Consider the following 27,147-nt stretch of genomic DNA (forward strand, 5'->3'; position numbering starts at 1 on the left):
GCATAGCATATAGGATAGCTTAGCATCTCTTAAGCAGCGCTTGTTCATCTAGTCATATGGTTCTTAATCAATATAAAGCAAGTAGTTGACTCCACAAGGCACTAGTACCACATATTAATCTAATCCAATCCTTAAAACTTGCTAAATCAACCGAGTGGCTAGACCATTCAATATAGCTCCCGAACATGTTGGTTGCCAACGAGTCTTACATTCTCATATTCCATAGGGACTACCCCCCATAGCCTGTTGTTGGGAGACAGCTAGAACGGAGTGCGCAGGGATCAGAGTGATAGCCCCTACCCTGAGTCGTCGTTGCACCGTGCCTATACAATTTGAGCAACAACAAGGACAAGCATTTGCCAATAGTGAACTCTCTAAATGTCAATCAACCAAAAATTTAACATAAGGGAATAGGGTTTCACCATGTTCCCCATATCACATGCAAAGCAACCTAGCATGGTGTAACCACTTTCAAAGCAACCCAAAAGCTGTTAATTTTTGGCAGCTCAATGACAAACTCCAACCATAGGAATAGATTCCTCTTTTCGAGAAAACAATGTTGACTTTTGAAGCACTTGATTTGAACAAGGGAAAGTGGATTTTTTGTGAAGTCCACAGTTGCACAAATTTTCAAGTCAGCCTAGAGAGACTAATTAGCCCTCCTCCAATGCCTATAAATACAGGGGACCTCCAACTCATTTGCACACACATCAACTCACAACCTCTCATCTCTCCTCTCCTCATTGGTTCCTACAAATTGCAGTGTCCCTTCACATGTGGGCTGGAAAAGAAGGACAAAATTTCAGGTGGACGAAATCTGAAGCAGACTGCAACTTTGACCAACTTTGAACAGCGTTGACTTTATCATTCTGGGCTAAATTTTGGTTCGATATTTTCAGGGAAATTGAATATTTTGACCACAGTTTGACTGAGTTTGCCTTCATGCTTTGACTGTCTTTGAGTGTGGAAATTTTGTTTTTCAGAGGCCAACCTGACTAGCACTAAGACCAAGAAAATCTGGGCAGTTTGACCAAGTGTTGACCGCAGACTTTGACCACAGGAAATTTCAGACTGTGACAGCAATTTTCTCTCTACTTTCACTGATTTTGGGCTAAACTTGACCAGCATTCAAGGCTGTATTTATTGCTTCTTTGACAAAGTTAATTGGAGGATTGACCATTGACTGTTATGGACTGGTTATGGCAGACTTTGACTGCTGTTGACTTGGACAGAATTGCATATTTGAGACAGTTGAACAGATTTTACTCTTGTTGACAGATATTGCTCATTGTACTCTCTGCTGAACATTTTATGACAATCTAATAGAAGAATTACAAAGGGGCTTCCCCCTTGAGGAGTTTTTTCCCTGGTCGTTGACCAAATCGGTGTCTCTTGTTGATGTGTTGATTGTCTCCTATTTGTCATTGTATTTACTGTTGTGTCTTCAATTACTGTGGATGAAAGGAAGAATTAATTACTGTGGAAAAGATTGCTAATTGAATAATTGAATTGGGCTAAAGTAATTGATACTGAATAGAGCAGTGTAAGAATTAACAAAAGCTAATAGCTTGGGCACACTATTCTAGGCAGACAGTAGAAGAGAAAAGAATATAATCCAAGTTTTGAGAGATTTAGAATGTTTGTCAGATTCGTAGCTCTAAGGTCTTTTCATAGAAAGTATGAATCTACTCATCATGTATTGATGATATAATCTCATTGGTCAACTTTTTTGTTCATTCATAGGCATTAATGTGACTCCATGAATCTGTTAAATGTAAAAGGGAAATGAAAAGCAATAAACAGAAAAGGATTTACATTTGATTTCAATCTTTTTGGGTTACGTACTTGTCATTTGTAGTAGAATAGGCATTTAACAATGGGGCATAAAGACCTCCTTTTCTTAGACTATTTATCATCCACCTTGCGTTCATAGAAATGCATTAAGCAAAAAAGGAGTTATACATTCTTCAGGACAAGATATACAGTAGGCACCTTCATAAGTGGTATTTATAATTCATCCTTTAGAATCACCAGCTGAAAATCAATTGTATGAGCTATTTCTTTACAGCTGTAGTATATCATGGATTCCCACTAAGCTTGGATATTGACATGTAAAATGTCCAAAAGGGTGATTTTTCTTTTCAAATATGGAAAAACAAAATTTTCACAAACCAACATGAAGGATGCATTTCATAATCCTTCTATTTTTATCAATAATGTTTTAGGTCATACAATTCAAAATTGCAACATATAGAAGGTTAAAAAGTAAAACGTGTAGAGTACTGATTGTGCTGTCCTGTTCGTTACATAATTGCATCGTCAAAAAGGGTTGATCAATAGGCTACAATGACCAGTAAAATAATAGCTTTAAAACTTGAGGCTCTTATGGATTTGAAAAAAGTTTCCCGACGGGCTATTCATGTAACAAAAAGCCTTAAATGCCTCAAAAGTTGAATTAAGAAACAAGCGGATTACTACAATTTACTTATGTACTACTGATTAACAAAAACCCTAACAATGGTTGTGTGAAAGCAATTAAAATTTTAATTACTTTAGTTTAGCTTAACCATTTGTGCATAAAAGGTCCTGCAGGACCAGCCACAGAAATTATGATTCTGTTGTAAGATGTGGCACATACCTAACAAGTGCAGCCACACAACATAACATACCTGATAACCTTGAAGACCCATTTTGTCCAGCAACTTTTTGTTTGTAGTCTTCTCATCATAGCTACAACAAGAAAACTGTCAAAACCAGATTTTGGTATTTTAAGCTGATAATCTGAATAAAGCATTAACCCATCATATATTGAATGATTTACTTACCTCCCATCAAGCACACCTGGAGCAAGAATACCAAAACGATCAAGAAATTCATCAAATGTTCGTCTTGTTGGATACCCAGCACAGCTGATTCTAATTGCCTCCATAACACCCTACAAAATAGTTGACTTTTTTAAAAGGAAATTCTATATTTCTCTGAGTCAACCTCAATTAAAACTAAAAATCTTATACATTGTCAATGTAAATATGCCTGCTCTTCCACTATCAGAACATTTAGAGCTTCAAAAAAATTAAACAAATATCAATTGTTCCTCACTCCACAACGTAGTTGTTGCAAGACATTGTGATTCTCAAAAATGCCTGGCTTCAGTAAACTGTTTGGTTTAACGCATCTTATGTAATGAGGCTCTGTTGAGCTCAGTGTTTCCAGAAGAGATTGCAGTTGTTGCTACACAAAAAGTAACCAAAAGCACAAGTCAATAACATGAATATATCAGATATTGAGATGACATTACATGACAATTTAAGAAAATGTACCCTAGTAAGGATGTGTCGTATAATTGAAACAATAGAATCCTTAATGTAAGCCATTATATATCTGATATAATTTGTATCTCCTAGAATTATCTTCACGTTGCAGGTCTGCAGGGGTCATGTCATTAGTGCCCATCTGGTGGACCCACTGGGGTCATACAGAATGGCCCACTATTTTTTTCAAGGGAGTCAAATTGCATATATGTGCACACATACACACACACACACATGGATGAATCTATGTGGACCCACATTTCCTTCTCGCAGGTTCACCATAAGGGCCTAGATGGCTTGATGCATATATATTCACATGACTTGAACATCACAGGACTGCAAGCCAGATAGGTCACAAGGAGAGAAAAACAAACATAAACATATAACATAGAGCATCATCTCATCTATGTGCCTACGAGGCCTACAAGGGTTGTGTTGTGTAAGCCATGGACTCCACAAGGGACATGCCATGCACCATACAATATTTTTAAAAGGAAACCAATAGGACAGGTGCACATTTTACTATTTACTGTATAATATACGTATCAGTGTCCATAATAAATCCAAGATTTGACACATGATAGCAAATCAAACTAAACCATTCTTAGGAACTAAATAACACAATAACCGAGAATACAAGATGAGTATCACACAAAAAATATTCCAGCAGAAACTAAAGATAAGGTGAGAACAAAAGCTTAACAAATGTGACTGCAGTGTCAGTAAAAAAATAATGTTTCATCACGCATTAAATACAACATTATAAAATCATACCTTAAAGCGAGTGCCAATAGAGGAGAATTTAGATGACTTAGAAGACTCCTCAGGGAGAGGAGGAAAGAGACCCGCAACAAAAGAACAGTTTGAAGCATTTAACAGAGCTTGATGTTCTGCAACAACATAATCTTTATTCTTTTCAATGAACAAATCGGTCTGATATGTAACCTGCCAAACACATATCAAAGAAGATGAGCATTTTCAAGATATTGTGGCCACTGTGCATCAAAATACAGGGATTGTAATTAAACATCTAAAGGAATCAGTTTCTCACATCACCAGCATAATGACCAATAGTGAAATCAGTACGAGAAAGTTTTGGTTTGCTGAAGCGTTTGTGATTCTTAAACGTTTGATAAAGCTTTTGCGAAAATGTTTCATGAGTTGATCTTGGAAACATACTGCAAGGCCAATGGAAAGAGAGCGGTTAGTCTTTTTTTGAATAAGAAAGATATCAGTTACATAAAAACATTCAATACTAAATAGTATTCTGCATTTTCCCCTTTTTGCATAAGTTATTAGTGACATCAAAGCTTCCCTGCCTAAGTCTTCATCTGTCCAAATTTGAGTGATCTATTAACAAATCTTGTTTATATTAATTATGCTTTCACAGGTCATCACTGAATACAAAGAGATTTTATGGAAAAACCCTGTGTCAATTTTTGTTTATCTCAATGTTTCAGGTTGTATTAGATTAATCCATATTCAGGAGATATTCATCAAAGGGTGATCTCACATGGAAAGACCAATAGTATTTTCATAAACACTGATTCATCAACAGAACTGAACCAGGATCACCCTTTGATGAATATCTCCTGAATATTAAGTGGTGTGTTATTTGTAAGAATTTTAATCAACGGTTTCCAAACCTCAATCAATTTAAAACAATTTTCATGGTTCAAATTATTGGGAAATTTCTCAATTTCTTTTGTTCCAGTGATCCACTTCTGCAACAATCTTAGCACTGTCTAAGCATATATGAGATTTACATTTCTGAGGGTGCTCAGCTTATGCATATTTTTTGATACATTCATGTAGCATATCTATATTCTACACCATGCTATTTTAACCTGATTTTCACAGAATAACCAGTTTCTCCAATTTAAACTTTACCACAACCATAGGGAATCACCATGAAAGTCAAAGTGGACTTAAAACAGATTCTCACCAAGTTTGTGATGCTTTTAATAACTTCTATGGACTCATCTACCATAATCTGTGTTTAAAGACAAAATCAAAATTGACCAACACATCATTCTTTTCTACTTTCACATTTACAGGAACTCTGTGCAGGCCAATTAGTTAAACCACCAAGGCATGTTCTATGTTGAGCACTTCATAGACTCATTATCCATACACATCTCATCATTGGGAACACTCTATTTGAATCCCCCCTAAACCAGTTTTGTGTGGGTTCACATAAAGTTTGTGTCGAGATGGATTACCAAACTTGGTGACCTCAAAAGTTAGAAGAGATAGTTCTAGTGGACCTCCAATCACTAGATCCTTTCGTTCTGTACATCTCCCTCCTAATGCGGCTGCTTGTACTTGGAGTACTTGGAGAAAACATTCCTCGTGAACAAGAAATAGGTAGTTCAACTCCTTGAGAACCCCAAGGATGGGCTCCAATTCCTTGTCAATTTGTGCACTATTGATAGCAACCCTCTTGGCCCAAACCTTATTCTCCAACCCTTCCAAGTTTTGGATTGTGTTTACTTTGCACCGTGCAGAAATATTCCAAATACCAACAACTGGAGCGAGTCCTTTTGGGGTTATTGTCCTTCTTTACGTCTTTGACTTCATAAATCATGATGAGCCTTGTATTCCATGTCCAACACAGATCCTGAAATGTCCCCATTTACAGTTTCCCTTATGATGCGGCTAGGATGGATTTACAAGGTTGGTGACGACTTAGTTATGGGAGCAAGATTTCATTATCAACGGGCCCAGAGGGTTTTGGGAGAGCTTTATGGGGTCCGTTTGGAAGAGTTTTATGGGGTCCGACGGGGATCGCTCGCAGCATTTCATCATCAGGGCCAGTTTTGCACAGTTTATTCTTCGTTCTATCGCACTCTGACGACTCCTGTAAAACAGAGTTATTTTCTGTATATTTTCATTACAAACACCAAATGTGTTGTGAGTGTGAGTTATTTGGAGAAATACTGAAGGAAAATTTACCATTAAATTGGATTAAAAGTGACTTTAACTAGTCACTTAATTAAATAAAAAGGGGAAAATGATTAATTGAAGAAAAGGCCAAAAGGGAAAAAGTGACTTAGATAAAATAAAATAAAAGTCACTTAAAATAAAGTAAAAGGGAGAGGCTTCTAGAGAAGGAATAAAATAATAAAATAAAATGCTTCTAGAAGGTCGGAGAGAGTTCCATCCAATCTTTAAAAGGAGGGAGAGCTAATCATTTGGGACATCTTGGATTTGTGTATTTGTCTTTGGTGAGGTTTGGAGAACCTAGTTCTCAGCTTCAGTAGCCCCAAGACAGAAACCCTTGGGTGATTTGGTGAGAGTGGATGAAAACCCATCTCATCCCTTGGTGAATTCATTCAGAATTCATAGGAGCGCTTATTGGTTGCAGTACAATTTTGGGAGGCCAGATCCAGTGTTGCAGCAAATATATCCTGAGGCCAGATTCAATTTGGAGGATCTGATCTCAGCTATCCTCCAGTTATTTGTAAAATCCGTTTTTATAAAGATAAATAAAGCTGAGATTTCACGCATCTGTTTCTTGTCTATTTTGAGTTGCGGTGTTTTCTGGATTTATTATGTTGTAAAATTTATTTAATTGTGGCATAAATTCTGCAAATTGAACAATTTCCAATTGAAGAAAATTACAGGAACAGAACTAAAGCATAACACAATTTCTAGAGGAAGAGATTACACAAACATACCAAGCTTCATCCAGAAGAGCAATTATTCCTCCAGGTTTCTGCAGTACAAAAGACAATGTTATTACCTTGAACCCCGTCCTTGAACAAATCTAGGTTTAATGACCTATAGATGCAAGCTTTTATGAGAAGAAACTACATTACTTGCAAAGGCAATCTTGCAGGTTAAAATCAATCAAAATATGCACTATACTTTTCATATATGAAAACAAAGACGTTAAGTGCACTGCAAAACAAATAGCAGCGTTACATCAAAGCACAGATGGTAGTTACTCAGCAGAATTCACATTAACTGTCAGTAAAAGGGACTCATATTGATTAAACCAAAGTGATGATTACCAAGCAAGTTCTCTTTTCCTACAAGGCATCTCTAATCAGCATTCAAGGAATTTGAATAAATGGAGAAAAGAGATAATGGGAAAAGACCTTCTCAATGAGATCCAATATATCTTGATTATCAACAAATTCAATGTAACTCCAATCAATTTCTTCTCTTGTGTATTCTTCTTGTTCCATCTTAAACACATGCTGCACCAACAAACCAATGACGTAAGCCTCACTAGGAAAAGACAACGTTTTACAGAACTGATATAGTAAAAATGACTTAGATAGGTCAAGAATGTAACATGCAATGAAAATCTGTTTCTGACCTGATTGAAGTGCTGCTGCAGCTTCTCATTTGTGAGATTGATACACAACTGTTCAAAGCTGCCATAGAGAAAGAATGTGTATAAATAATTAAGGCAGTTTTAATGAAGGAAAAAGAAATGTGGCTCCTTGGCCTGTTAAGAACTTACAATTCCAATGTATTCTGCAAGAAAATATTTGTATTTTGATGGCCATGATTGAAAGATACCTGTTGGTCTTAAAGCTTTCAAAACCATAGATATCCAAAACCCCAATTAACATCTTTGAATTAGGATCCTGGCCGATTGAAATATTTATTTTGTTCACCAGCCTGTAAGAAATTTAAATGCAAAGATGTCAGTTATGCCACATGGACAATCCTTGACTTACTTTGAGAAAACAAAAATTGTGTCCCAAGTGTATTTCACTCCTTGATATCTGATTCTAAATAAGCAGGATAGATCAAGTACAACAACCCATACCAGTCAAATAATCGTGAATATACTGTTTTTGCCAATGCATCCCGGTTGGTAGCTGCGGCAACTGGATCTAGTGATTTTGTAATGCTTTCATCACGTGTCACAATGACACGTTTACAAAGAGAGTCTTCAAGACCTTTAGCATCACACCTAGGATAGGAAAAAATATTAATTCATTGTAGTTAATCAGTTACAACTTAACATGTTTAAGGTATATCAGAAATCTGAAGCAAATAATACATAATTCATAGTCTTGGAAAAAAAGCATACATGAAAAGTTCAGCTGCCATTTTCAGATGAAACATAGCTTTCTCATCTTTAGGTTTAGATGAGTCTGTATCATTCCCCTTGGAAAAATCCACATTACCTAGATGGAGAATAGCAGCCACAACTCGAAATATCGCCTCCTAAAAAGTGCAATGATTCAGCAAAATAAACAGAGACTATATATTCCACAACACGTGAAAAATATTTCCTAACATGTAGCTGTTCAAACTAGACATACTTGCTCTTCAGAACTGATCCCCACCACATCCATGGCCCTTCTTGTTAGAAGATACTCTTCTGCATCACTCACACCATCCAATTCATAACAATTGGTCTGGTTGAGATAATGAAATGTTCTTGGATCCCCCAACTTGTATTTCTCAATATCCTGGAGGGACCAAGAAAAGAATCATAAGTCTGATTGTTAGCATACTACCCTTTGAAATCAATCATAAATAGAAACAAAACCTGATGTGAAAATCAAGCAATGCATGGTCCATTCAATTAATCCATAGACGTGAAGATTAAATGCATGCATATGCATACCTCTGGTGGTGCAGCACAGAGCATATAGAAACAATGATAATTCCTCTCAGGATCAGAAACCTGACAAACACGGGTCCTTTCCAGTAGGTAGCAGCTCCTGAGATTCTCCCATTCTTGTCAAATTGAAGCTCAACAAATTTACCAAAGTGACTGCAGATGATAAGGACTTTAATCAAACTAGTGTTTTAAAACATTAAAAAATTATATTTGATGGCTAATTTAAATGACAATTCGTACTTCCCATGACTACCTTGGATAAGTCACATAATAGCATATATTAAAATATAAAAAACCCTTCACTCGAATTGTTATTTCTGATAGTTTTTGCATTTCCAAAGGCTTCAAGAACAGGATTTGACTGCAAGCCACAAAAGGGGGAAGTTAGATATATGGCAACAGAATTATCATTTAGAAACATACCACAAAAAATCTAATATCCTAAGAGCTTTTATAAATGATGCACTGTCAATAATTCTGTGGCCTCCATTCAGAAACATAAATTTTGTTTCTTACTTCTAGCACTTGTTGTTCCACTGATCTTCCCTCAGTTACTCCTCGACCCCCCATGTAAGCAAGATAGCGCATAAGCATTTTGGTAGATTCTGTTTTACCTGCTCCACTTTCTCCACTGACTAAAATGGCCTGACTTATTCCATCATTGACCATCACCCTGTTTTCATAAAATTCTCAATTTTCTACCTTAATAAGCTTGACTCTAGGTTAAACATCACTTGATCAAGGAGAATCACAATAGCATACCTATATGCAGCATCTGCAACAGCAAAAACATGAGGGCTTAGCTCTCCAAATGTAGCCCCCTTGTATTGTTCCATCATTTGGCTATCATACAAATGAGGAAGTCTTTTAAAAGGATTGATGGCAATCAGTATGCTCCCAGTATATGTCTGTAAAATACCAGAGAACACCTTAAGTTCATCGTTGCTATAATAACTTAAATAACTCTTCATTTTATTTAAAAAAAAATTCAAACTGAATGCAATTCTTCTCATATCAAATAATAATAAATCAAATCTTAAGCTGGGGTGGCAGGTGTGGGAGGGATCATCATGGATCCTGGAGGAACAAATGAAATCTATAATGCCTGGGGTCCTGATACTGTTCCCAACAATAGGGCAGAAGCATAATCTTTGTGGCAAGGGCTCAAATTGGTTTAGAGGGATTAGATTCCAAAACAATTTTTAAATATATGGTGCACAATTCAAAGCCAAAATATCATCACCTAGCTTCAATTCTGGTTTGTAGTATGCATGAAGTGAGCTCCTCCTCCATCAATTTCTACCATGTCTTGTGTGAACTCAACCAAGCAGCAGATTGGTGGGTAAATTATGGTTCAAGTTTAAAAGGTGGGGAATTAGTAGTTAATGGCACATGACAACAAACCACCCTCTAATTTATTGATCGGTACCATGACATGCCTCTGAGCCTTAAATTGTCACATGACAAGGCAAGCTTAAGCCTCATGGCACACACTCCAGACCTCATCTCACATACAATTTGCAATGTGAAGGGATGGAAGTCTGTCAATGGCATGCTCCAAGCATTAGTCGTGCTCATTTGTCTTCTGATAGCACTGGTTTTTCTGGTTCATTGTGGGATAATGGTATCTATGTTAGGCAGGCTCAGGTGGACCACCAAATCTCTCAGCAATGTAACCAGTGTTTTTGCTGTTTGTTGTTTCAAGTGTTCTGTGGTGCTAGGGATCTCCCAGGGGAACCAGCCTCCTGAAAAAATTGTAGTTTGCAGAACCACCATCATTTCCAGGCCTGTACTGTCAGCAGAATTTGAGAGACAGACCAACCTGTGAATCTCCAACTTTGGCAGCATCTGTGTGCTCGGAGGCAAAGTTTCAAGGGCAAAGTTATAGCAAGCAGGATACAGTATTTCCACTGCTGAAAAATGTGGTCATTCGAGGGATCAAATAGACACTAAAGAGCTCCAAGAAATATGTCATGCTCTCAAAAGCCATGAGGAACATGTGCATTGCAACAGGTCCTCAATTTTCAATATTATAGTTATTTCTAAGGTTTGTGAAATGGGATGTCAAATCACTACACAAGTAGCAGAAATTATGGGGTTTTTTGCTAAAATTGAAGAAGCAGTTAGAAGTTTGGAAGCCAAGTGTAGTCTCCTTCAGAAATTGACTCTAAATCTGCATAAGGGTGATCAGTCCACTAACCAAAGGATGACAACCTAGTACCCTACTCATCCAGGGGAAGGTTCAAGGGATAAGAGTCTGTGAACCAATTTGACAAGGAGATGGAAACTATGAACCAGGAAACTGAACCAGCAAGCACAGGTATGTAAGGTGCTGCTAATCATTATTCTCTTTGTTAGTTTTTCATGTATTTCAAAATTGTTAGAATATATGGGGCCATTGCTGGAATTGAAGAAGCAATTAGCAGATGTAGAAGCCGAGTGTGTTCTCCTTTGGAATTTGACTCTGAATCTGCGTAAAGATGACTAGTCCATTAACCAAAGGATGACAACCTACTCATCCAGGGGAGAGTTCAAGGGAGAAGAGACTATCAACCAATTTGACAAGGAGGTGGCAACTATGAACCAAGAAAGTGAACCAGCAACCAAATGTCTGAAGGATACTGCGAGTTTTTATGCTCTTTGTTAGTTTTTGTATTTCAGAATAGTTAGAAAATTAGGGATATATTTTAGGGTTTACAGTATTAAGGAACACTAGGCAAATTTCTATAAGGATCAAGCCAATTCATGTTTTGGGCTTGTAGTAGGACTGCATATGGCCTGTAGAGAAGTTAGTTTGAGATTTTTTTTGAACAATACAGTGATGTAACATCTGCTGCAGCTATAGCTGTAGTTTTCTTATCAATATAAGTTACACAATTATTGTTAAAAAATCAAGCCTGAGCAAACCACTCAATAAGTTTGAACACGGTGCTCATTAGAGTAGTTATTCAAGAAACTAAAACACTCACATAAATTTCATCAAGTTCATATCTAGTTGACAAATAGCGCAGAACTTTCTTATCAATATAAGTTATCAAATTATTGTGAAAAAAATCTAGGCCTGAGAAAGCACTGCTCAATAGAGTAGTCACTTTCAAGAAACTAAAACACTCACATAAATTTCATCAAGTTCATATCTAGTTGACAAATTGTGCAGAACTCCCGGTTCATGCAAATAAGCTAGTTTTGTCATACCATCCACACCCCCAGGCAGTGCTTCAGTATCTTTAGGGTGTGCATTTAAAGAAGCAAAAAAATATCATTTGCAACCCAAAAAAGTGCAATTAATGAAATAAAACCTTTCTGTTTACAACAATATAATTCTCAAAGTAATGAACTGATAGAAAACTAGTTATAAACTATTATGCAAGTATTATGTCAATTAGGCTTAGCTTGGGTGGTTAAGAGGAAAAGTTGCTATCCTCCCCACCCAAAGTCAAATCCTGCTTGTGACATGTTTTCTATTCATGGACCAATTAGGGCTGGCAAGGTACCAGCAATCTCTATCACAATAAATGCAAATACCTTCAAGGATACTCATAGAATTTCAATGAGACAAATCATATATTCATAAATTCAATTCATTCTGAATTTCTACAGCAAATGTTGACAAGCTATAACATTGTGCACTGCAAAATAGATGACTCATTCCAGTCTTTTGGCCAGGTAATTCATCTAATGAGGACTAGTTACAGGATAATTAGGAAAGTCAGCATCTTTAATTGGTGCAAAAGTGTAGGACATTGGCAATGTGTATTGTTGGAACATGACTTTCATAATTTGCTTCACAAATCCAATCGGTAAAGGAAATACATTGCATCAGTTACAGAAGATCTTTAATACAAAAGACAAAACAAACAAGTCCATAAATAGTAACATTGTCTTACTGTTTTTCCATTAGTGGTTTGAATTTTAGCTTTCCATCCATTGATCTCTAGAACTTCTCCATCGATCCAGGCCTCTTTAGAATCTTCCACCCATACATGAGAACCTACAATAATGTTAATGGGAGCCTCCTGCATTGAGCCAAAAGATACCAATGTCAATTATGAATGAATGACTTAGAATACCTCATTTAAGAGATTTCAAAACAAAATCTTGACCAACATGCTTGTAACTTGTTAACCATGCATCGAAGTCCAGTGACAACATTCTCTAGCTAAGTCCTACACGTTACTGTGCCATTTTTCTCCGCATTTTCATGTTTGATCAAATTGTATATAAAAACATTCAAAGAGGGTCAAAATATGAAAGTTTGAGGGATCTTAACTGAATGGCCTGCTAAAGAAATCTGGCAATTAAAATAAAAATTGCAACACAACGCATGTGCTGTCCATTATCTTTGCTAAACGGATGAAGCTTGACCATTTTTGTACAAATTTTATATAAATTTGACCTGGCTGATTAAATTCGCTGGTTCTTGAGATTAAGTGAACTTCGCATTTTTTTCATATATACAATGACAAGCTGCAGAAACTAATTATTCAATCAAGGTATCAGTTTGTCAACTGCACACCTCGGTGTAAGGAAGTACAATAACTAGAAAAGACATACAGCTGTTAAATAGGAGGACAAAGGCTGGTTCTGACACAATGTGACAATTTCTCACTGCGTATGCTGAAAACCACAAGGTTTGGCAGAGTGATATCGAAGATCTATCTATATCTCCATTCCAGTTCATTATTTCAAGCACAATCGCAATTGTAGCACGGATCGAATGGCGTAGCGAAGAATTACAAACACATAAGGCAGACAAAAGAAAGAAGGCATTTGAAAGAAAACGGAAAACAAGGATTTTGAGCCAAATCAACACTTGTATATCAAATAAGCCACACGAAGAATACATTGAAATGAAATTAGACACTTGCAGATAGTGATGCATTTAAGCTAAATTGCGCATTGCATGAAAACAAGAAACGATGCCTTTATGGCACATGAATAAATTCAACTCAATACAGAACGAAACATTAGACTAAAATAAGCGGTTTCAGAGAAATTAAAGAAAACAAAACATCCTCAAGAGATACATTCCCTTACCATTATAGAAGGCTGCAATCGATTCGATGCCCTAGCTCTGATGTATTCCACCCAAATTTAATCCAAATGCCTCCAAATTTATCCAATGTCTTGCCAAATTTCAACCAAATGCCTCCAATTTATCCAAAGCACCGCCAAATTTATACGAAATGCCTCCTAATTTATCCAGAGTCCGCCCAAACTTAAAGAAAATATCATCAAATTGTCATCAACGGACTCGGATTATAAAACAATTTGATTATATGTTCAACGCAAATCGCCGATCGCACAAACATAATCCGACTGCAAATCACCGGCACAATAATCGACTGGCTTCGACAAATTTCTTATCCATATGGTCATATCAGGGCTCGTTCGGGAGCTCAGCGTTCGCCTTTCTGTGGCACATTTTGGTTGGAGAATCCCACGCTTCAGCCAATGTTCACGCGGCAAAATTCAGAGATTTGGTAACAAACCGGCTGGGGGAACGAAGCTCCAAAATGTGTTTTATCGCAACAGATCCGAAGGTAAAAACTTCATGCTTTCTCCCTCCTGAAATTTTCTAGCAGGCCTGATTAAAATATCTTCTGCTCCTGCTGAACCGGACGGTTGAAGAAAATGAACCTCGTGGATAGTTAATTATAGACAATGACGACAACCGCCCAATTCGGCTATATGAAGAAGCTTTAGCATTCGCCGGCCTGCAGATGGAAGATAGGAAGCACGACGCGAAGAGTGTCTTGATAGCGTGTTTGTGTTTTTCGAGTATCAGGCTTGGTGTTAAGTTTTTGCGATTGCGGTGGATCGGACGGTTGGGAGAACAAAAGGAAGAACGGATGATCCTGGACTGGTAAAAGTTGAGGCCGGTTTAAAGAGGGTTTTTGGCCTTAGTAATCGGCCCTTTTTGGTCGACTGAATATCGGTCGGGAAAACAATCTAGCCGTTCGATGAACAAGATCAGCACACCTTATAACGAGTGCGTCGTTGGGGAGTTCCTTCAAAATAGGGCATGTCTGCTGACTCGAACGGGTAAATGTGGTTTGGAATTTGATGTCAGTGTCAAGACCGTAGGATTCACAGGGTTGAGCGAGTCTACAGAAAACGCGGTGCTGTGGAGAAGGAAACTAGGCTTTCGTAACGGAGAGTGAAAGACAAAAGAAAAGATAAAATTACGGTCATTCCAGCACCCTTATTATCTCACATGGATCCCACTAAGAATATTGACCGTTCGATCTATCGATCCTGCAAGATGTTTACTTAGCGCGTCTCCAGCCCAGAAGAACACAGAAATCGACGGACAAAGCTTTCGATATTTTATTCCAACCGTTCGATTCGGATTAAATACGAGGCATTTATTCATACGCGTTTAGAGATAACCGTAATTTACGCGAATACCCCGTCTATGGTAGGCTCTTGTCCACGTGTCACAAAGAGCGTGGGGTAATCGGACGGTTGTGCATAAAGCTCTCCGATTTCATCCGTAGGATTAGGCTGATCCGCAAGATTTTTAAAGATCCGGGCCCTGAACTTTCATTCTAAAATATTAAAAAATGCTTGTGACAAGACATGTTGCTGTGTGGGGTCTTCCTCGAAAACATGGCCGTCCTTAAACTCTCCCCAAAATATGATTTTTTTCAAGGCTAAATTTAAGTTAAAATTTGGATATTAAGATACCAAATTTGGCAATAAGTTAAATTTAGCCGGAGGATACTAAATAAAGTATCACTTTAAGAAACAAAATACCAAATTATAGCTGATAGTTCTCATTTATCTGGTATATATCAATATCATAGTATTCCAATAAAATGGGGCGGAAAATAGGGATTCAGAGAATCAATTCCAATACCTTTTACATAAAATTAAAATACATAAATTAATTATTGATAATTCATGTTTTTAAAGTTAATAATAAATTTAAAATATTTATACAAAATATAAAAAAATAATAGTTTAATTAAGTATGTTTTTTTGTGTAAGGAATTCATAATACATTCTGATAAGATTGCGATTTTTATGGTTTAAAATGCATTTTGAATATAGAAATTTTAAAAAACCTGGTTAAGCACCATATTTTTTTATAATATAAATTTATGCTTTTGAAAAATCTCTATCAAATTTTCAATTAGAATATCCACAAATGAAAAAAATCATTTAGTAAATTACACCTTCATTAACAATTACAATCTCTTCAAAACATCAAAATATTCACAAATAATTTAAATTTTCAAAACATATAATCTCTTCATTTTAAATATTTAATTTTGAAACATTACAAATTACATACCATTAATCTATCAAAATCTAGTAGAGTGGACTTCTGTGATCGATATCAATTTAAATTTTTTCACATGAAACACCATTTGTCGACGCATTTCGAATCAAAGTGTGGTTCATATTTTTCGAAGATCACATGAAACACCATTTGTCGACACGTTTTGAACCAAATTCATCCTTGAACCACATTGGTTCGAAACGTGTCGATAAATGGTCACACTGATTAGTTCGAAACGCATCGACAAATGATATCATATGATCTTCGCTAAAAAATCTTTGGTAAACTACTAAAATTTGTTAAATTATGAAAATAAAAGTGAAAATATTTTATTTCCATAAATAATTTTGAGAAAATAATATTCGTATTTTTGCGCTTTTTCGATGTCGTTGTAATGGTCCTGTGGAATCTTTGAAAACATGGAAGAAATACCCTGACAAAAACAAGTGAGCATGTGACAAGGGACTTTATTTCATCATCGCATTTCGTTAAAATAACTATCACAAAAGGATTAGACATTGTACAACGGTGTCTATTGTCTAATGATGGAATCTTCTCTCATCATTATAACGACAACCTTTTAAACATTGCCTTTATACTTCCTTGGGTTCTTCATTAGGTATGGTGCCTTTTAGTATTTGCTAGATACCATTTTTTGTTTTTTTTATGGTTGAGGTGAAATTTGTTTTTGTCGGGTTAGGGTTAGTTTGATTGAATCTTTAAAATTTGAAAAGTTATGGTTCGAATTAATTTCTATTAATGATAGATTAGTTTCCGTTCATTTACATAATCACAACGGTCAGTCTTGGAGTATTAGCTCAAACATCACTTGAATTTTGTAAACGGAATAAACCGAGTGTTTGACCTCGCAATGATGCTGAGGGCCCATGTTTAATGATGTGAAGTGCATTACTCTTTGAATATCTTCCTTGGGATTTAAAAAAGAGAGGGAATTTTTTCTTTAAGCTGAGCCATTAACAAAACAATTTATGTGAGCCCAACGCTTTAAGGGTACTCATAGATGCAATTATGGCTGGTATGTTTAGAATGTAAAAATGTTTATAGATTTAAAACTAAAATGCACGATGGTCACATGTATGTTATTAAGAGGGTATTTGATTGATAGATAGATAGATATTGGGATGGGTGAAGTTTCAGAAGTATATATAAATTTTTAAATGATGATGTAATAATTTTGTTTTTTTTTTTATTTGTTATTTGTGGATTTTTAAAATGTTTTAATAATTTTGTTTATGGGTCTTGTATATATGGTGATTGGGTACTCTGTTAAGGTACTCCATGATGTGAAGTCATTGGTTTAATTTTTCGCCTTGATCGGGCTGATATATTGGACATGATGAATTTTGTAGTCATGTCAAGCTTACAAAAAAAATGTTTTAATAATTTTAATACGGAGAAAGAAAGAAATAAAGAAATTATTTTAACGTCCATGAGGCTAAAGATGGTCTATGGGACAGATTGCTTCTTCATCCGCTTGATGTATTCGGCCTTTTTTCTGTGAAGCTTCAAAGGCTCGACTGTTAAGGAGAGGACCTTTAGGGTGCATAAGCACGCTCGACTAATAAGGAGAGGTGCTCGACTGTTAAGGATGCATAAGCAGGCTCGACCAACGCTCCCAGCTTCTCGACAAACCCCTCACTAAATACATTATCCCAAGAGCTAGCTGCTAGCATATCTGTATAATATTCCATGTTGTTATTGATTGTGGAAATATTCATACTAAAATTTAATATTCATCAACTAGATTAATAAATCTTTCTCCTTGATTCTTATCATTTCGCATGATTCCAAACATTTTTTATTCTTTTTACTTTTAAATTGTTTTTATTTTACAAGTCAATTATTCACATTACATTGAACATACCTCCTTTCCAAAACTTTGAATTTATTTTGTTTTCCTTCCTTATACCTTCACAACTATAGTATCATTATTTTAATTTCACATCAATTAATTGATAATTTTATCATTATTTCACGATGAATGTTTAATTATTTTATTGATATTTTATCGGTTATATAATAATTGTATCTTATACAATCTTATCTATCATTTTTCTACGTTATTTGTCTCTAATGATGGATAGACTATTCATTCTTTCAATTTTATTAATTTAAATTTTACTTTATATTCTATAAAAATTATGATATGATGAGTGTTAAGTGAACTATTTAAACTTAGAAAAGAAAAAAAAATATTAGTGAAATATTTTTAGAATGTGAGTTGTAATAAAGAATTTGAACAATAAACACTATATATAGTCAGTTATTTTTCAATATAGGAATATTGTAATGAAGTATAAAGAATGTTGACATAGGGTTTGGCCTTTGTGGTGAGGTTTTGCCCTAGCCTAACAAGGAGCCTCCCTGTGCTCTGATCCAACTTTGTATGGTCTCTCTCTCTTCTCTAGTGTCATTTATCCTTACTTTTTCTTCTGGAGCTTCAGTTCAGTATGGTTTTTCCTCCCTAGTGGTTTTGTTTCAAGCATGGCAATGGTTATCTATGTTTCCTTAGTGCCACCCTTCTTTGGTTCACCCAATTCTCACTCAGAAAATTGTAATGGTGACTTTAGGAAGTCTAAGGGACAAACTTTGCACAGATCTTATTCTCTCGTTGCCAGTATGGTCAATGATTGCAGTTTTAGTTATTTTCATGTTATTAGTAATATGGGTGAATTTTCTTTAATTGATATTGAAAAGAATGTTCTTCATTCTCCCCGTCTCTTCATTCAAGAAGCTCTAATTATTCCCATAGTGGAAGATGTTGCTTTTAGGTTGCCTTCTGCCATTCAAATGGGCTTATTTTCCATTTCAATGGCCTCTGACCTCATTTAGTTGAATTGTGTACATGGGTTTCAATCTCTTGGAGGTCTCGTGTTAAAAGAAGATGCTTTTATTTACCTTCGTGCAAAGGATTACTTCATTATTGAGTTTGATCTTGCCAAAGACAAGGATTTGATTTTAAACTTTGGTCCTTTGTTTTGGGGAAATTCTAGTAACATGGTATAAAAGTTACCAAAGTTATTAGAGTTACCAAAGTTACTAAAGTTATTAGAGTTTCATACCATGTTACTTGGTTTTTGGCAAACTCTGGTAACAATATTTGATTTATTACGTAACATGGTATGAAACATTGGACTCCTTCTTTGAATCCTCTAACTAATTCTCTCTCCTTGGCTCTTATGTGGGTTAGACTTCCAAATTTACCTCTGCATTTATAGGGTTTTGCCTCTCTTCGAGCCGTGGGCAAAACTCTTAGAAGATATTTCTTATAAGTATTGAAACAAAGAGATGGAGCATCATTACATATGCTTGCATACATGTTTATATGGATTTCAACAAAGGGTTTCCATCGTAAATAATTTTGCAAGATGAAAATTAAACTTAAACCCAAAAACTAAATTATGAACATTTTTCCTTTCGTTGTAGATCATGCATTAAAACAAGGCACCTAGCAACAAATTGCCCAAAAGGGCTAAGGACAATTAAGAAACAACAATGAAAGCCAACTTGGTGGGTTAGAGCTAAGGAAGAACATCAGTTGATTTCCAAGGAACATCCACCTAAATTAGGCCCTCCTATAGAAGAAATAAAACTGGATTAAGACGAAATTAGGGATAACTCTGTGGAGATCGAACAGTAAAGGGATATTCCCTTGAATGAAAACCCTTCATCTCATCAAGATTGGCACAACAAGGCCCAATGTACCCTCATAATGTAGAACCTCTTAAAGCAAGTTAGGTAGATCAGGTTGAAGAAGAAGAGACACATAAGTAATTAGAACCAACAGACTCAAACAAATTGGAAAAAGAGGGGAACAACAAGGACCTCATCAAAGACAAAGGAAATTTGGACAATAATGACAAAGAAGAGAAATTATCTTCAATGACATAGCGAATGTTGACAAGAAGTAGGGTCTTTCATCCAACTTAATCATACATTTTATTTTGTTCTTTATTGTGTCAATAATTTATCATAATTTACTCATGCAAAAAATATATGAATAAAATTCTTGTGATACCATAAACATTTTAGATTTTTGGAAAACAAAGAATTGGAAATTTTACTTGAAACAAAATGACAATAATTTTTGTAATACTGCTTATTGTTTGCTCTTGTCATAATTTTTTGCAAAATACAATTATTTCTCAATTACCATTAATATATACATATATTAATTATAATGAAATATATTCACCTTATGACAATTAGGAATATCTTTTTGGTTAAAAAACTATGAGTAAAATTATCATTTCGTTGAAACGGCTTAAAATTTACATTTAACCTCGACCCCAGCAAACAACCAACTAATATAAATGAAACAATCAATCAAAAATAAAACACATGTTTACTTAAAAAAAAATTGAATATTTATAACAAAAATAGGACACTTTCACCATTCCACTCAATTATCAAACCAAGACTTTAATAACCTACACTTATTCTTGTATTATTTAATTATTTTCTATTACATGGGCGGTTGATTTGGAATCATCCCATAAGAATAACCTTAACCAATATAATTTTGTTTCTTCAACATTAAGTTTTCAAATATAATTTTGTTTCGTCATCATTAAGTTTTCTCGATATGTAATTTAATTTAATATTAATATTTAATAATAATTTAATTTTATTAATAACATTTAAAGAAAAAATAACATAATTTAATATTCATATTTACTAGTTTTTTTAATATGTAATTTAATTTAATATTAATATTTAATAATAATTTAATTTTATTAATAAAATTTAAAGAAAAGAATAACAGAATTTAATATTTACATTCACTAGTAATTTAACTGAGTAAATGAAACTTGAAGTAAAAGAAAGAGGAACCGTGAAAAATAAATATACAAGTCTTTATTTTATAAGAGATAGGAAAAATGTAGAAAAAAAATATCAAAATAAAAGATTGAATTTATTAAAAAAAATAAAAAAGATTGAATTTATTAAAAAAATAAAAAGAATGATTTTTTTTAATATTTAAATTTTAATATAAAATTGTAGAAAATATATATAGAAACTAAATTTATTAATTTTTTTATTAAAAAATTGGGGAGGCAGGAGGGGAGGGGTTATTTATCACTCTGATGAAAAATAGAGATTTAATATGCTTGGGAACACTACAAATAATCAAGAGGAATATTTGGCTTTATGACAGGGGTTAGAACTGGTTATTACGAGGAAAATTCAACAATTGATGGTGTTTGGGGACTCCATGATAGTCATCCAACAAGTGATTAAAATCAAAGAGAATTTCACCATTGTTCAACCCCCAATTCTACAAAGGATAAAATTGCAAATTGGGAAAGTTGGGACAAATGAGTTTCATCATATAAAATGGCATCTGAATTCCACGACAAATGCATTAACTAACAAAGAAGTTTCCATGGAACAAGGGATGTTGGCCCATGATCATAGTAATGGTCTTTTTAAATCTTTACCATGAAATTTGAAACTAAATGTCAAGCAAAATGTGCAACGACCGAATTAAGAACAATTTGAGGAAGGATTAGTTAATGAGAGGCTTGATGGCCTCATGTCAAATCTCATCCTTGTTGTAACACCCTCCTCCCACATCTACCCAAGCAACCGACCAGCCGGGGTAACACATGCGACGAGAGGCCACTATGATAAGATTCAAGCTCCTTGGTGACTTTAAGGAAATGGAATCGACAGAACATCACATAAAGTTGTCCAACTTCATCCAAATAACCTTCAAGAGACAAGCCAGCCACTCAAACTGCCTATCCCTGGGTCCCATTGTTGTTTGAGAGACTTAAGGGCAGGGTAACACTCCCTAGACACTGCCTAGGTGAGTTAGTTTTAGGACTAACGCTCCCCAGACACTGCCCAGGTGCTTTATAACACTTCCCAGACACTGCCCAGGCGAGTTAGTCTCAGCATTAATGCTAGCATTCTGGGATTTGAGCCACCTTTTTCAGCCCAAAGCTCGGGACACTACCTAGAATGGAATGATCACTTAGAATTAGTAAGGATGCAAGGAAACAATGATGCAAAAGCAATAATATGAACAAGATCATCACCAGACCCCTACTAGCCATGACAAGCATTTCGTCAAACATATCATCAACATGTAACCTACAGGTGTAAATAATATAATTAAGTGTAGGGATCTCATACTTATCTGAGAATTGCTATGAACCATCGTTCCCTCATGCCATTTGCTGCATTATCCTCCATTAACTCATAAACACATTATCCATTCATATACAAGTAAAAACATGTTGAGAGCCATACATAGCTGTTGTCATGAAATGTGCATATAACCAACATAATAGGAACATAAATACAATAAACATATTAGCCATCAAATCCATAAATACATCAGTACCTTTACACATGAAAATCAAGGGAATGGATTTCTCATTAATGAATGAAATGAACCAACCGGAGATTGGATGATCACGTTCCACCCAACCATAGAATGGTTGAGCCAAATCTCTCTTCAACCATTCACCCCCATGCCATATTCCAAGCATGAATGTGGGATCTCATAGAACACATCAATCAAAACTCATCCAGGGCTTCCAGAGGCCATCCACCTCAACCCATCAAATAGTGATTCCACCTCACGGTCGGACATCACCAAAACCATCATCAGATTGGTCTCCATCCAAGCCTTCTAGGGCTTCTAGAGCATTTGTCCAACCAAGGCTTCCAGAACTAGTAACTCAACCCACATCTTATACAGGGCTTCTAGAGTGTTTGTCCAACCAGGGATTCCAGGACTAGTAACTCAACCCAAGCTGTTACAGGGCTTCCAAAGCGTTTGTTCAACCAGGGCTTCCAGGACTAGTAACTCAACCCAAGCTATGGAAACATGAGAACCAACCAAAACAAAGCAATGAAAGTAAACCCACAATCACCATGGCTATCCAACAAATGGCAAGGCTAGGCAATCCACTGTCAATCATGGCCATCCTCCATGCCAATGACAGATCATAACCAAGAAACCACAGCCATGTGCCATGCATGCCAAAACTGGTGAAGAAATCATACATGCAACTCGGTACCTGCAAGCAAATCTGATGTAGTTGTTGATGTTGATGCCTTCTTGCACTTTCCTGCTCTTCCTTTGCCTTCTTTCTCCAAGAATCCAAGTATGCCACACCCTCCAAGAGTGTTCCAAGAAAACTCTAAGTAACCAAGAGTATGAGAGAGAGAGAGAGAATAATGAGAGAGCCCCAAAACTGAACTGATCAAGTCTTGCCAACTGATCCTCATAAGCCTTTATTAATGAGACCTCTATTTTCTTCATTTTCTATTATTTTCCTTCAATTTCCTCACCTTTCACCTTCCTTTTCTCCTAATTTCCATTACTTTCATAAATAATTGCACCAAAATACCTTTTTGCCTCTTTAATGCCTTAGTCGTTGCCTTTGCCAATTTCCTTAGCCATAACATCCAAATGAACACCCCCTAGGATTTCTTGCCCACCATCTAGCTTGGAATACGTGCCCCATCATTTTGTGGTATTTATATATTTTTACATGGAATTTTCACCAAGGTTGTTACACTTGTTCTATGATCCTCTTGAATCATCCCAATGTTGACGTCATGAACTAGCAACTCTTCATTAAAACCAGGACTCGGGCCCTCTAAAACACATGGGCGACATTTATGCATGATCTTGGGACAGTTGGTGGTTTGGAACTAAACTTAGTAATTACAAATGGAAATTGCAGTATATCATTCCCATTTACAGGCGAGGCGGGCACGCTTGAGCTGTAATGCCTTAATGGCAATGGTAAAGAGTCGTAGCGATGATGAACCAGGCAAGGAATGTCTAGAAAGAGGAATGAATAAGGTAAGACACCTCATCAAAGGCCGCGAGCAAACACATTGATTGATAGGAATGGGCAAGCAAGGTGGAACCCTATATAAGACAAGCATGACCATTATCCTCAATGCAGAGGTCTATCATTAGAAATGCGAGCACACGGGTGATAAAGTAGTTCAAAGTGCAAGCGAGGGCACAGAGGGCAACTTGTAGATCTTAGCCATCAAGGAGCATGAGGAAATTATCCATCAATTCAATTACATTACTATGACTATGGAGCATAGATTATCACTACTCAACCAAAAAGGAAAAATGGTGGCTACGAAGAATCAAGCTCATCTACTACTTCTTAATCAAAAGACTTTTTTGTTATAGAGCAGAATATACAAGTTGCAAGTTGAAATGGAAGTTGAAGTCACATCTTGGACCTTCGTTTGGAAAAACTAGAATCAACAAGCAGCAGGGGAGCAGAGGGAACTAGCATGAAAGGAAACAAGTGAGGAGGTAGAATTGTCTCAAGAACAACTGGAGCAAAATGGAGCAGAGACAACTTCAAAAATTAAATTTGAAGTTGGGTCATCAAGTAGAGGGTCTCATTGTCTTTCTTGAATTATGTATTACAAATATATTTATTTTTAAGAGTTTTTTTGAAAGATCTTCAGACAATATTAGTTTAGTTATATAGTAAGTAAGAAATGTAGTAGAAATAAAGGCATTTTTTAGACATGTCTGAATCCAGTAACAAATGAATCAATTCAACATGTAAAAATTTGAACCGTACACGACTGAAACCAGCCTAGATCAATCTTAACATTGGATCTATCAAGCGCCAAGAGAGATCAAATCTCTCGAAGTGCAAACCTTTCCTCAAATTTTGCACTCAAAAACTAGGTTTGCACCTCGAGAGATTTAATCCCTCTCAACACTTGATAGATCCGGTATTAAGATGGATCTAGACTGATATTAATATAAAATCCTAACCATTTCATTAAAAACATAAAACAAAATTAAAAAAATCATTCTCAATATTTTAAATCTAACCTGTACAATTTTTTATTCATACTTTCTAAAATTTTAAATTATATCATTTTTTATTTTTAAATTATTATTTTTAAATAATTCGATAGTTGCATTTTTTTAACACTAACCATTTTTTTTAAAGAAAAAACACTTTAAATAAATGTATTTAAATAAATATACTATTATGTGAATTTTTTTCATGCCTCATTTTCCAATATCTTAAAATATGTGGATGTTCAATTTATACATGTAATTACTCCTTTTCCATTAGATTACTTAATACATCAAATATGTAACCTACTTTATTGATTTGCATGCATGTTATTGGCCTATCTATATTTCTAAGGTCGTATCGCTCTTTACCTTTACTTCACGACACCATGTGCTACAATGATTATATATATAAGAGATGGGTCCAAGGAGTGGAATGGGTCGAGAGAGATGTGACAGTAAATTTAATCAAGACGCCGAAATCACGCTCTCAAAATCATATGAAACAACCCTTAGATTTCCTTGACCTATAAATGGTGTGGATGCATAAGAGGGTTAGGAAATACCAAGTATTGTCAATGGATAGGACGACTAGAAAATTCCGAGTAATGTGATTCGGTCTAAAAGTGTAATAGAAATACGTGTAAGAGAAGAAAACTTGACAACGGGGAAGTAAAGGTGGAAAAATTCAAGTGCCAAGGGAAGATAATTGGGCAAGGAAACGTTATGGTCTCACATTTATTTATGGCACAGAAGAAGGAAGTGCAGAGCATGTGAGGATGGAGACTCTAAAGGATAATGACAACTATTATCATAGTGATTGGATGAATGGGACAATCAAAAGAAAATAGGTAATGGAAACAGAGGAAAAAAGGTGTACAATGTGAAAAGATCTATATAAAAGTTCGAGATTAATATAAAGAATAAAGATAAATATAAATATATTATTTTTTTGGTAAATATAATGTAATATTTAAAATTGTAATAATGTAAAGTTGTAAATTAACATATATATATATATATATATTTCCCCAATGGGGTGATATAGATCATTGGAAAGTAAGGTTTGGGAGGGTGTTTGTCACCCATTAACTTTAATGATAATTAAAACTAGGTGGTGTGGCATCCCTCACCCAGGCGGGAGTGTGTGAGTGTGTGTTAAGGCAGGTGAACAATGTTTAATATTCGCATCAAGAAGATGGGGGAGGTGGCAGTGACATTGATTCGAGCATGGTGCTAGTGGTATTGACCTTGTAGACTCAATTTGGAAAATTGTTGAGAAAAGGCGAGTTTGGTTGGTTCTAATTTGGAGAAGAATTATTGGGAAAATTGTCTGCTTTAACAGCTTGAGGGGGCTTTTGTGTTGGTCCAGTCGCCCTAGGACGAGGAGAGTTTGGGACCCTGGTTTAAAAAGTGGCATTATGTGTTTAAAGTGCTGGGTGGTGAGGAACTTAGTGCTGTTGGTGGTTTGTTATATGTTAGAGAGACAACTGGAGGCATTATTGGGGATTCGGGACTAGAGGAAGGTATGTAAATTTGGCTTCTTTGCCTGGTACTTCTCTGAATTTATTTTTGTTTCTGGCTTCAAGATGTGCACCTAGGATCCCATGGCTCTTCATGTAAATTAAAATGGTATTTTCATTTTGCGTCTGATGTGGGAAAATAGAGGTTGGAACTTTTGTCTTTGTTTCGAGCGGTTCGGGAAGTGGGGTATGGGAAAGCCCTTTACCCCACCAAGTCGAACTCATGGCATGAACATTGTTGATGTGGACTCGGTGTTAGTCTTTGTGGGGTCTATGAACTTCTTCAATGTCTCAATCTTAGTTATGTGATTAATAGAGTAAATACATCGGCCTTTTCAGTTATTGGATGGGCATTCTGATGGTTTATATGGTTTTGACTTAATCTTGGTTTTATTTACCAGTGCTATGGTTGAGCCTGTTAATGTGTGGACTAGTATTCATAGGTGGGTTTGGGTGCGTCATGTTAATTTTTATAGATTGGGAGGTATTCCCACAACCTTGGGGCTCTGAGTTTGGGAGAAGTTGACCCACATGGGCTTTGTGGGCAAAGTGTACATGTTGACGGTGTTGGACCTGCCAACATTCATGGGATCTCCCCG

At 35.7% G+C, this 27,147-nt stretch overlaps 1 protein-coding gene across 1 annotated transcript in view; it reads right to left on the reverse strand.

Annotated features, from left to right (window-relative positions):
• LOC149225686 (myosin-9-like) overlaps nt 1–12,926 on the reverse strand; it is a 29,158-nt gene extending 16,232 nt beyond the window's left edge. Inside the window, 19 exon segments of the mRNA XM_089377277.1 lie at nt 2,670–2,730; nt 2,826–2,935; nt 3,100–3,231; nt 4,086–4,256; nt 4,363–4,489; nt 6,992–7,029; nt 7,415–7,516; nt 7,639–7,696; nt 7,845–7,946; nt 8,098–8,244; nt 8,365–8,501; nt 8,600–8,749; nt 8,908–8,999; nt 9,002–9,057; nt 9,201–9,265; nt 9,421–9,577; nt 9,667–9,812; nt 12,020–12,155; nt 12,787–12,926. Of these exon segments, the coding sequence (XP_089233403.1) occupies nt 2,670–2,730; nt 2,826–2,935; nt 3,100–3,231; nt 4,086–4,256; nt 4,363–4,489; nt 6,992–7,029; nt 7,415–7,516; nt 7,639–7,696; nt 7,845–7,946; nt 8,098–8,244; nt 8,365–8,501; nt 8,600–8,749; nt 8,908–8,999; nt 9,002–9,057; nt 9,201–9,265; nt 9,421–9,577; nt 9,667–9,812; nt 12,020–12,155; nt 12,787–12,926 (2,127 nt within the window).
• Between the last annotated feature and the right edge of the window lie 14,221 nt (nt 12,927–27,147).

Source organism: Pinus tabuliformis, chromosome J, assembly GCF_031772625.1.
Source record: "Pinus tabuliformis cultivar Carrire ecotype Pingquan chromosome J, CPIR1, whole genome shotgun sequence".
NCBI classification, from domain to species: domain Eukaryota; kingdom Viridiplantae; phylum Streptophyta; class Pinopsida; order Pinales; family Pinaceae; genus Pinus; species Pinus tabuliformis.